The following is a 12,232-nucleotide window of genomic DNA, read 5'->3' as shown; positions in this document are numbered from 1 at the left end:
TAAGATTAAAATTCACCTGAAATTTACGGAGCACTTACTTTATGCTAGAAACATGCACATATGATTTCTTATTTTCATCTTTATAAAACACATAGAGCTGGGTGGGTGTTGTTATCTCTCTCTTGACAGCTTGGAAACTGAAGTTCAGAGAACTGACTTGTTGAGGTCATGTAGGTATGAAGTGGAAGAGACAAGATTGAAAAGCAGAGTTTCTCATCCTGTAAATACTCCTCTGTTCACTACACCGCAGAGGTGCTAGATATATATAGAGAGATGGATATTTAATAGAGGCAAGGGATTTACATGGAGCTAGCTCTGTTCCTTTATTTTGGTCTCAGATTTAAAGTGGTAAGATTTATGAGGTAATAGAGATACCCTTAACTCTTCAAATAGATATCAAATTGCCTATACCAGAGTCTTTCCATGCTTTCTATATTTTATACCTAATAGACATTCAACAAATATTTGTTTGGTATTTAAAATATATACTTGTGTCAAGAAGCCTTTTACTGTCTATAGACAAGATGGTATACTAATGGAATTGACCGGTAGGTCAGCCTGGTTTACACTACTGTTTCAAGAAGCTGCGCTTGCCCTTGTAAAGTCTTTGTCTTGTCGTTTTTGTCTGAATGTTTTTGGATTTCCAGGAAGCATGTTTTCTGTATGCCCTTTCCTAGGTTCTTTTTATGCTGAATTATTTATAGATAATGAGAAAGTAAGTATAAAAGTTATGACTATGAAATAAAAATGAGGATTGATATTTTTAAAAACTTGACGTTATCTCTCTAATACATATTTTAGTGAGTAAAATATACTCAGAAGTACACCATCAGTAAAGATTATTATCCCTAAACGGGGTTTTATAGTATATTTAATACTTTATTTCAATTCAAATAGTATAATTTTAAAATTTTATTTCATTAATTTTTCCTGAAGGAAACAATTGTAACACATTATTTCTGTTATTAGCTGTCAAATAAAGGAAAACTCACTAGAACGATTTATGGCTCGAATAAAGAAACTGAGAGAAAAGAATCAAAAGTATCATGAAAGAGTGAGTATAAAACATAAAGCTGATATCTAATCATTAAACATTTATGCAAATGCTTAAAAATTTTTTGAGTTATAATGAAATGAACTCTAGGAAATTATCTTCTTTAGTGCTTAGAGCTGATTAATTTACAATATATTTAAATGTATTTTTGTACATGGGAGGCAAGAGGGTACTGATGTTTCTATTTATTATTTATAATGTCAAAGGAAGTCACCTTGAATTGTGTTACTTAGATCATGAGGACACTGAATCTTATGTTTAAAAATGTAAAGCTCTGCAACCCCATTTATCTTTTGATTTCTTATTTAACCAAACTATAATCTTGAAAGATGATGCTGTGAAAGTGCTGCACTCAATATGCCAGCAAATTTGGAAGACTCAGCAGTGGCCACAGGACTGGAAAAGGTCAGTTTTCATTCCAATCCCAAAGAAAGGCAATGCCAAAGAATGCTCAAACTACCACACAGTTGCACTCATCTCACACACTAGTAAAGGAATGCTCAAAATTCTCCAAGCCAGGCTTCAGCAATACGTGAACTGTGAACTTTCAGATATTCAAGCTGGTTTTAGAAAAGGCAGAGGAACCAGAGATCAAATTGCCAACATCCACTGGATCATGAAAAAAGGAAGAGAGTTCCAGAAAAAAATCTACTTCTGCTTTATTGACCATGCCAAAGCCTTTGACTGTGTGGATCACAATAAACTGTGGAAAATTCTTCAAGAGATGGGAATACCAGACCACCTGACCTGCCTCTTGAGAAACCTGTATGCAGGTCAGGAAGCAACAGTAGAACTGGACATGGAAAAAACAGACTGGTTCCAAATAGGAAAAGGAGTCCGTAAAGGCTGCATATTGTCACCCAGCTTATTTAACTTCTATGCAGAGTATATCATGAGAAACGCTGGGCTGGAAGAAGCACAAGCTGGAATCAAGATTGCCAGGAGAAATATCAATAACCTCAGATATGCAGATGACACCACCCTTATGGCAGAAAGTGAAGAGGAACTCAAAAGCCTCTTGATGAAAGTGAAAGAGGAGAGTGAAAAAGTTGGCTTAAAGAAAACAAAGATAATGGCATCTGGTCCCATCACTTCATGGGAAATAGATGGGGAAACAGTGGAAACAATGTCAGACTTTATTTTTGGGGGCTCCAAAATCACTTTAGATTGTGACTGCAGCCATGAAATTAAAAGACACTTACTCCTTGGAAGGAAAGTTATGACAAACCTATATAGCATATTGAAAAGCAGAGACATTACTTTGCTGACTAAGGTCCGTCTATTCAAGGCTATGTTTTTTCCAGTGGTCATGTATGGATGTTAGAGTTGGACTGCGAAGAAAGCTGAGTGCCAAAGAATTGATGCTTTTGAACTGTGGTGTTGGAGAAGACTCTCGAAAGTCCCTTGGACTGCAAGGAGATCCCAACCAGTCCATCCTAAAGGAGATCAGTCCTGGGTGTTCCTTGGAAGGAATGAGGCTGAAGCTGAAACTCTAGTACTTTGGCCACCTCATGCGAAGAGTTGACTCATTGGAAAAGACTCTGATGCTGGGAGGGATTGGGGGCAGGAGGAGAAGAGGACGACAGAAGATGAGATGGCTGGATGGCATCACCCACTCGATGGACGTAAGTTTGAGTGAACTCTGGGAGTTGGTGATGGATAGGGAGGCCTGGCGTGCTGCAATTCATGGGGTCGCAAAGAATCAGACATGACTGAGCGACTGAAATGAACTGAACTGAACTGAACTGATAGAACATGGGCTCTGTATTTTAAATTTATTTATCTGTTTTCTTTTAGATTTTCAGCATGTGCATATGTAAATATTATCAGAAAAGTACAATTTCAGTTGTTATAATGACTAACTTAGTTTTTAAGATGATGTCTGTCTTTATAAAATCAGAATAAAACGAAGGTCAAAGGGGTGCTGTGTGTGACTATCAGGACCAGCAGAAATACAGGTGGGAAGCAGGAAATGATAGTGCATCCAACTTAGCCCTGAAGGGGCTCAAGAATGAGGAAATAGTGAGAGTGTCCCCTATTAAAACATTTACTTTATATGGATCTTGAAACTTCCACGCCTATTTTATCTGCCTTTTGTCTACAGAAGACTGCGTCTACAAATTTTAATGGAACTTGAGTCAGAGACCTGAATTTGTGCATCCTGACCATACAACCCACTGCTAGTATCATTTTGGCCAAAACTGGTGTAAGCCTCAGTTTCCCCCTTGGGAAACGAGGATTCCTGTCTTGATCATGGGGCAAATTTGTCCATTTGTTCATCAAATACATGCTGAGCAAGACAACCCTGATGTTGTCGTGATTCTGAAGGACCAGGCACTTGCAGCAGGAACTAAGAAACTGAGGTCGATGGATGTGAGTGGAAGAGGAAGTCTGGCTGCGGCACCTGGAGGCAGGTCCCGCTTAGAGAGGTCCCGGGGCACAGGAGAGCGAGCTGCCACCAGGAGGCTGATGCACACCCTGGAGTGGTCGGCACTGGAACCCCCGGCTAGCTTTGGGACTTCTGTTTGGTTGTGGAAAGGACAATGGATCAGGCCTGAGGAACCACTTTCCCATAACCCATCAACTGGAGCCAGAGACAACATTCTTGTTTCCAGGAGGATTAGCTCAAGACCGTGATAGGTCTAAGTTGTCTCTTGGAGTCATTAGTGGACCCAGCAGTGAGGAGCATAGGAAGACAGACTAGCTCAACTGTATTTATCAGTTTCTTTCCACGTGCACTGCTGGTGCCACAGTTTAAGCCAGCGTCATCTCTTACCCATCTTTCCTCTAACCAGTACATTTTCCACGGGGCAACCAGAATGACCCATGGAACATGGCAAACCTTTCAGTGCTTAAAATCCTGCTGCACAGAAAATAAAATCCATAGATCTTCCTGAAGCCTTCAAGGTCCTTCAAAATTTGACCTCTACTCACCTCTCCCATTCATCTGCAGCCATCCCATCCTTTGCTTACCCCTGCTTCTTTTAAATATTGTGAAGCCCAATCTTTTTCTCACTATGGTACCTTTACAACAAAGAGGCCGTTTCCTCTTCTCAGAATGCTCTTCTCTTGAGTAGCTCCTCTTCATTCCCTCCATCTTAGCTCGGATGATGCATAAAAATATTTCTCCATTATTTAATTGAAAGCCCTTTAGGTAGCAGCAATCAAATCTCTCTCTCTTTTTTTAGCAATCAAATCCTATCTTTGTTTCTCCAAAGGGCCCAGCATAAGTAGGTGTTTAATAAATATTTGTTGGGTTGATCCACAAATACCAGTGGGAGGAAAAAATTTTGAGGTCACAGATATTTAAATTGCTAAGTTTAACATGACTCTTTAGATGCATTTTTCTCTCCAGTTATGTCCAAATCGGAAATGTCCAAATCAGAAGAGTTATGCCCTCTTCTTTCATCATTTCTTCCTATGCGTTTAGCTTTGTTTAGATGATTACCTCTATCTCTCTTTCCTTCTCTGTCTGCGTTCGTGCTCCTCTACAGCACTGGACATCTCACAGCCCTCTGTGCCCACGTCCTTAACTTCCCAGTACATACTTCCACTCCTACTTTTCCCCTACAACCGCTCCAGCGAAAGCTGTGCTGACCAGTTAGCCAGGCCCAATGTACTCATCTGGAGAAGGGCATGGCAACCCACTCCAGTATTCTTGCCTGGAGAATCCCATAGACCGAGGAGCCTGGCAGGCTACCATCTGTGGGATCACAGAGTTGGACATGACTGAAGTGACTAATATTACATCGATGTACTCTTCGAGGCCTAACCTTACACCCCACTCCTCCGACAGTCACTCCTGGCGTCCTGAAACTCTTTTTCCTTCGGGCTCCAGGACATCACTCTTTCTTGAATTTCCTTCTACTTCTCTGATCATTTCTTCTTTTTCTTTTTTTTTCATTGTTTTTTCCCCCCTCGAATAGAAAAAGAAACCCTTAAATTAGAGTATTTATTCCCATCCTTTAGAGTATTTATCAATGTTCTGATCTTAAACGTACTCATTCACTCTAAACTCTCTCTGGATCATCTTATTTAACATCACGGCTTCAAATGCCATCTTTGTGGTGATATGTCTCATATGCATATGTGACAGAATTTATAATCCTACTGAAAGGGTTTCTGACCCAATTCCAACTTGTGTGTGTGGAGGCTTCCCCTAACCAACAAGCGTTTCTCAGACTCTAGCGGGGTGTCCGAGAGTTCACCTCAATTCTGACACTTACCTACCTGGAGATAGAATCAGATTCCACAGGTAAAAGGCTCAGTCCCACAAGACCACCCTGCACTTCAGATGCCAGTTACCAGCCCAGGGTGTTACTTGTACATCTGGTTGACTGGCTATAAATCAGAGGCTCGCACAACCCCATCCTCCTCAGGTTCGATTAACTTGCTAGAATGGCTCACAGAACCAGGAAAACCCATTTACTCACTAGATCATTAAAAAGGTATTAAAGGCTATGAATCGACAGTAAGATGAAGAGATACAGAGAGCAGAGTGAAAGCGAAAGTTGCTCAGTCGTGTCCGACTCTTTGCAACTCCATGGAATTCTCCAGGCCAGAACACTGGAGTGGGTAGCTATTCCTTTCTCCAGGGGATCTTCCCAACCCAGGGACCAAACCCTGGTCTCCAACATTGCAGGCAGATTCTTCACTGGCTGAGCCATCAGGGAAGGCCCTAGAGAGCAAAGTACCAAACAAAGGAGCTTCTGCCCGTGTGGCCTGGCACAGCAGCACATGGAAGCTCTCTGGGAAAGGACCAAAAGATGCTCCTTTTCCAGGTTTTAATGGAGGCTTCATTACATAATCGTGATTGACTAAATCCTTGGCTAGCAGCAGTTGATTCCACCTCAAGTCCCTCTCCTGTCCCTGGAAATCAACACGAGGGGCTGCCATCCTCTAATAACTTGATTAGTTCTCCTGGCAATCAGGCCCTCTCCCTTTCTCTCTCCCAGATTCAAAAGTCACTTTCATTAACATAAACCCAATTGTGATGGCAGAAAATTCCATGGGTTTTGGGCACTGTGGGCCAGGAACTATGGTTGAAAATCATTAAAAAAAAAAAAACCCATAAGAATATATCTAAGAAATACAGATATATATTTATATATCTGTCTATATATATTTATATCATAAATTTTTCATATCTATTTATGCTGTTTGGAAGGGAAGCTATGACAAACCTAGACAGTGTATTAAAAAGCAGAGATATCATTTTGCAACAAAGGTCCGTCTAGTCAAAGCTATGGTTTTTCCAGTAGTCATGTACGGATGTGAGAGCTGGACAATAAAGAAGGCTGAGTGCCAAGAAATTGATGCTTTCAAATTGTGGTGCTGGAGAAGACTCTTGAGAGTCCCTTGGACAGCAAGGAGATAAAACTAGTCAATTGTAAAGGAAATCAACCCTGAATGTTCATTGGAAGGACTGACGCTGAAGCTCCAATACTTTGACCACCTGATGCGAAGAGCTGACTCACTGGGAAAGACACTGATGTTGGGAAAGATTGAGGGCAGGAGGAGAAAGTGGACAACAGAGGATGAGATGGTTGGATGGCATCACTGACTCAGTGGACACAAGTGTCAATATCAGGAGATAGTGAAAGACAGAGGAGCCTGGCGTGCTGCAGTCCTTGGAGCTGCAAAGAGTTGGACACAACTTCCTAACTGAACAACAAAGAAATACATTTTAGTCACCTGAGTGATCAAAGATATGCATACATACATTTCTTACAAATGAAGGTATCACAACCATACACCAAAAAGAAAGAATGTAAAAACTGGTGAAATAGAGATAAAATCTCTTGTTCAATTAATAACATTGTACTAATGTCAATTTCCTCATTTTGATGCTGTGCTATCATTAGATAAGATGTTATCATTTGGGAAAGCTGGGTGGACAGTAGATGGGAATTGTGTGTCCTATTTTGGCAACTTCTATTCTTGTTCTTGTGAGTCTAAAAAAGTTTTTAAAAGGCCATGAGATGGCCTTATAACAAAACAAAAATAATCCTTCCTTTGTAGCTTAGACACTAAATCTCCTTTCTTCTATTTATAATATGATAATTAGTCTTACCTCAAATAATAAATATACTTCATAAGATAAATGTCTTTTTTAAGCATATTGGTGGATATATTTAAATTTTATTTCAGTATATCACTCAAAATAATTTTTCAGATATAGTGAATTTTGTAACACTGTCAGACACATTTCTTTTCCATTTGAAATTCATACAGGATTTGGGAAGTTTAATATAGATGTTATTAAATGCATGTGGCCTTTTAGATTCTTAGGAATACATAAGAGCTGTCAAAACTCCCTATGGACATCTCATCTCCAGTTTTCTTCTGAAGATTTTTTTTGGGGGGGGTCAGCTTGTTGTTTACCTCAACTTTTATTAACACCTCAGGGAGCTGTAGGCTTCCCAGGTGGCAGCGTGGGAAAGAAGCCACTTGCCAATGCAGGAGACGCAAGAGATGCGGGTTCAATCCCTGGGTCAGGAGGATCCTCTGGAGGAGGAAATGGCAAGCTACTCCAGTATTTGTGTCTAGAAAAGTCCATGGACAGAGGAGCCTGGCAGGCTACAGTCCATAGGGCTTCAAAGAGCCGGACACAACCAAGTGCTCGCGCGCGCACGCACACACACACACGGAGCTGTAATGTTCAACAACTGTTGATTGTTTTTGACAAACCAATCTAGGAAAAGGCTAGTAAGACACTGGGCAAGTTCTGAGTCAGGTCGAATAAAGACAAGGCTTGCCAGTGGGATTTTCCAGGGAATTACCAGATAAGTCAAATAATGGCCCTTATTTAGGAACTGGGCTTTGCAAGAGTTCTGCCTCTCTTCTCTCCCCAACCCTCAGCCACAGGCTGCTAGATTGCTGGGTTTTACCATAATTGTGGGGCTACTGGTTTTTAGGGTAAGTTTGAAATGCCACGAAACTCGCTGTTCTTACTAAGATTCAACCATTTTTCTTGAATAAACACTCCCTGAAGTTACTGCTAAGCCTTTAATTTCCAGAGTTCTGAAAAGTTGATTTTTCCAATTTTTGCCAATTTTTTCTCATTGCCTTTATGAAGAAGCGGATTTTCAGAAGTCTTATTCCACCACTTCTGTTTATGTCATTCTCTACAAGATTTTACGAAATTAGAAGCAAAGAAATTCAGTTTTCAGATATATATCACATCATGAATTCTTTGGCACTAAAAATTCTTCAGAGACAGAACTCAGATACTTTAGAATATTGCAAACAAAAGATCAGAGAATTTAAACTGTGGGATTTTGAATATCATATCTTTTTCATCTTCATTTCTACTTTTTTAAGTCACTCAAAGCCTGTCCAGTCTTTTTGTTTTTTGGCTGTATTTACCAATACTGAGCATCATAAAGTTAATTGTTTGTTGCTTTTGTCCAGTTTATCAAAGTTTTCAATTAAAATTCTAAAGCACTGATATGACAATCAGCCTGTGGAACGACTTAAAGAGCGTTAAGGTTACATTAAAATCCTCTCTGAGGAGTTTATTAAACTAGTGTCTATTTTGCTAAACAATTTTAAGAAATCAAAATTTTCAGCCATCAACTTTAAAGTTTGTTGGATTCAATGTTAAAGACCTGAGTTTTAGTAGGCTGCAGCACTATCAATAAATCACAGATATTTAGATTATCAGAAAGAATTTGGCTACCCAAAGTGTGGCTTGTGGGCCAGCAGGTTCAGCATCACCTGGAACGTGTGAGAAATGCAGAATTACCAGCATTGTACCAAACTTAATCAGAATCTGCATTTTTAACAAGGTCCCAAGTGCTGGGTATACATGTTGAAGTTTCAGAAGTATTGGCTTAGAGAATCAATTTTGAGAAAGAAAATATTCTTACAGTAGAGTATCTATGAAGGTTGCTGCTACTGCTGCTAAGTCACTTCAGTCGTGTCTGACTCTGTGCAACCCCATAGACGGCAGCCCACCAGGCTCCGCCGTCCCTGGGATTCTCCAGGCAAGAACACTGGAGTGGGTTGCCATTTCCTTCTCCAATGCATGAAAGTGAAAAGTGAAAGCAAAGTCGCTCAGTCGTGTCCAACTCTTAGCGACCCCATGGACTGCAGCCCACCAGGCTCCTCCGTCCATGGGATTTTCCAGGCAAGAGTACTGGATTGGGTTGCCATTGCCTATGAAGGTTAAGAGAATAAAAACATGAATAACAGAAATAAAATATAATGTTGAAAAACCATAGTAAAGAGAATGTTAAATTATAGGAAAATAAGTAATTTTTAAAAGAAGTATTAGAATATTTTAAGTATATACATTTTCTTAGGCTTAAGAAATTGAAGGAAAGACCCCAGGGAAGTGAGTATTAAAACTTAAAGGGAGAAAAAAAAAAAAGGGAAGGCTAAGAAAAGTACAAGAAATATGTATTAAGTTCACACACAATAAAATATCTCTACATATACATAATAAACTAGCAAGGGCAAAAATAAACTCTAAGTTGATTAAATAAGAAACATGGAAACATGGATGGGATATTCACAAAAAAAAAACACAGTTCATGTTTCAGGTGTGGAGTGTTGGAATGGTGAGTGATCATCACCCCAGAAGAAGAGAATTAGGGTCACTTGTGAGAAAAGCAAAAAATAATGTAAATCCCACAAGAGCAGTACTTTTGTCTATTTGTTCATGGATATATGCCTAGTGTCTAGATGACTCTTGGCATATGGTAGATAACTCCATAAATATTGAATAAATGAGTGACGTTTCCTAGAAAAGAAAGATAATTTGTGGGAGTTGAAGAAACTGACCTCTGAAGTCTCATTTTAATGTTCATTGATCCTATGATAGGTTGATAGACTGGCAGATTATTAACACAGGTTTTAAAAGGAAACTGTCTCTTCAGTGATTACTGATTTGATGGATTTAATTTTGAGTCTTCCATCTTCCACATGCTCTTTGGAGATACTATTGAATAAATTATTTCATTAACTATTTCATATTTTGCAAGTCTCAGCATATGATTCTGTTTTGAGGGAAAACAATGGAGATACTTCAGCAAAGGTAATTAACAACTCTTTGATATTCACGACAGAATAAACGCTTAAAGGATGAACAAATTTGGCACATACGGAACCTACTAAAGGAACTCAGTGAAGAGAAGTCAGAGGGATCCGTAGTTGTAACAAGAGAGGAGGTTGAAAACGCAATGAAGGAAAAATGGAAGTTTGAAAGAGACCAGGAACAAAACTTGAAAGGTGATTTAGGAACTTAGAAAATTATCGTAAAGCCATATCAAGTTATTTGTTGAATGTATCAATGCTTTTGTCTCCTAATATGTTCAAAATGCCACGAACATACTTCGAAGGACATCATTACTGCCACAACCACAAACCCATGGAGGTAAGTGGACGACAGGAGGAAATAGCAAAGTGGGTGGAGATAATGAAGCCCAGTGAGGAGGAGGAGAGCAGTGGTCAGAAACACAGACCAGAGCCCTCTGGCCTTTAACACCAGCCCGCATCCTGTGAGCTGCCACCCCGAACTCCAGGCAGTGGTGATCTGCTCTTTTGCGGGGAAATTGTCTTGTTTGGTGTCTTCAATGGCTTCAGCCTCAGTTCAGACTTGGGAATGGTAAGGAGAGTATAAAGCTTCCTCCCCAGACCCAGTATCTCTAAGGAAGCTAAGCCCCCTATTTAGACGGGGAAAGAGGGATTGGATTTGGAAAAGGGGACGTTTACAGGACGTGGATAGAAATGATGCTGGTACAGGAGGTAAAAGACGCGGGACATAGTCTTGCCCCGGACTCAGGAAGTACCAGGGTCCTGAGAGCTGGACCCTCAGTGTTGACACACGCATTGAAAAAAAAATCCTGTTCCTTCATCTTGAGCTTGCTGCTCAGATTTCTAGATTTTTTTTTTCCAGAACCTCTATAAATACCATCCCTGCCAGGAACCTGGAAAACAGGGGAGAGACTGGAGTGCTACCAGAAAGCACTACGAGAACCTTAGAGGCAAAAGCGAGGGGCTAGGTTTTCTTGGATTTCCCCAAGCACTCTAGAGAGCCTAGTTACTCAAGCACTTGGTCTGGAGCAGGCGCTCCATTCGTAGATAGTTGTCATTTTGGGTGAAATAGTTACCAAGGCCACAGGTCAGTCAGCGAGCTTCATTTTTAGGGGCTCTCCACCACTGTTCCATAAGCTGGCTCCGGCTGAGCCCCTGTAGCGACGGCAGTGACGTGACGGCACGAGGTGGTGGATGCGTTTCCTGGCCGGGCCATCTCTGGGAGAATCATGCTTCTGCGTGCAAGGGATGCTTTATGAACTCTCTTGAGACGGGTGTGAGACCTCAGCCGATGCTCAGACGTGCTCACTAAGCTGCCTTTGCAGGGAATGGTCCGGTTAGTGGAGGTGTCCCTGTCTGAGGTCTGGGCTGGGGCTGGGGTGTGTGTCACCCAAGACTAGGGACATGCTGGGTGACTAAGAATGGGAGGGCTGGGCGTGTGCAGTGGTCCAAGGGAGAAAGAAGCCCATGAATGCTGATGAACAGAGGGAGAGGGAGGGAACAGACGTGTCTACAAGGGGTCTCTGCGGCTGTCACAGTCGGCACCAGGCAGTCACCCGCAACTCACTTCAATTCATGGAGCAGCAACTGCAGCTCCGCCAGCAGCCTGGGATGGTGCAGAGCCTCTGAGCCGTCTGGACCTGCTGAGTCAAAGAGTCTGCATTTGGACAAGGTCACAGGGGGTTTCTGTGCACAGTCAAGTTTGAGAAGTGCTGACAAAACTCCCCTCTTCCAACGTTTACCTGGGATGGTTTCAGCTGCAAGGATAAAAATCCAACCCAGACTAGTCCAAGCATAAAGAAGATGTTAATCTCTTCAAGTAACCAGACAGAAGAGGCACGGTGCTTCTGAGCTGAGCCCAGAGCCTCACATGCTGTCAGAGCTCAGCTTCCTTTTATTCGTCTCCTTCTCTTGCTCCTCCTCCCACCATCACCCCCTCTTTCTAGCCCACCCTGTCCCTCCGCACCTCCTCTCATCCCTCTTCTCTCTGTCTTCCCCTGGAAAGCTGGCTCCTTTTTCTGAGAACGTTCTCCCTGTGAGTCTAGAACTCTGACCACAGACACCTCTGAATGTACATCCTTATAACCTCAAAGTGGAGTGGAGACAAAAAGAGATATGTTTCCTACCAGTTTCAGTGAG

General features: G+C 41.3%; 2 protein-coding genes across 52 annotated transcripts in view; one reads left to right on the top strand and one right to left on the bottom strand.

The window, feature by feature from the left end:
• The window catches only part of LOC138426378 (uncharacterized), a 63,459-nt gene that overhangs the window by 16,823 nt on the left and 34,404 nt on the right, over positions 1–12,232 (bottom strand). For 13 of the 50 annotated variants that reach the window (XR_011251589.1, XR_011251595.1, XR_011251612.1 and 10 more), the window contains one exon: positions 11,661–11,733. The exons of 24 other annotated variants lie outside the window; for them this stretch is intronic. Coding sequence is in view for 1 of the 26 variants with exons in the window: in XM_069564864.1 (XP_069420965.1) it covers positions 11,661–11,733 (73 nt within the window). In the remaining 25 variants the exon portion in view is untranslated. Of the gene's footprint in view, positions 1–11,169; positions 11,411–11,660; positions 11,737–12,232 lie in introns of all 50 variants that reach the window. 13 more of the 50 variants (XR_011251588.1, XR_011251616.1, XR_011251620.1 and 10 more) reach the window with 3 other exon arrangements.
• CCDC83 (coiled-coil domain containing 83) overlaps positions 1–12,232 on the top strand; it is a 55,258-nt gene that overhangs the window by 11,409 nt on the left and 31,617 nt on the right. For both annotated transcript variants that reach the window (XM_069564849.1, XM_069564850.1), the window contains 2 exons: positions 970–1,054; positions 10,126–10,288. In XM_069564849.1, coding sequence (XP_069420950.1) covers positions 970–1,054; positions 10,126–10,288 — 248 coding nt within the window. The remainder of the gene's footprint in view (positions 1–969; positions 1,055–10,125; positions 10,289–12,232) is intronic.

The sequence above is a fragment of the Ovis canadensis genome, chromosome 21 (assembly GCF_042477335.2).
Source record: "Ovis canadensis isolate MfBH-ARS-UI-01 breed Bighorn chromosome 21, ARS-UI_OviCan_v2, whole genome shotgun sequence".
In the NCBI taxonomy this organism is placed as follows: Eukaryota; Metazoa; Chordata; class Mammalia; order Artiodactyla; family Bovidae; genus Ovis; species Ovis canadensis.
This window is presented reverse-complemented; position numbering and strand designations above follow the sequence as displayed.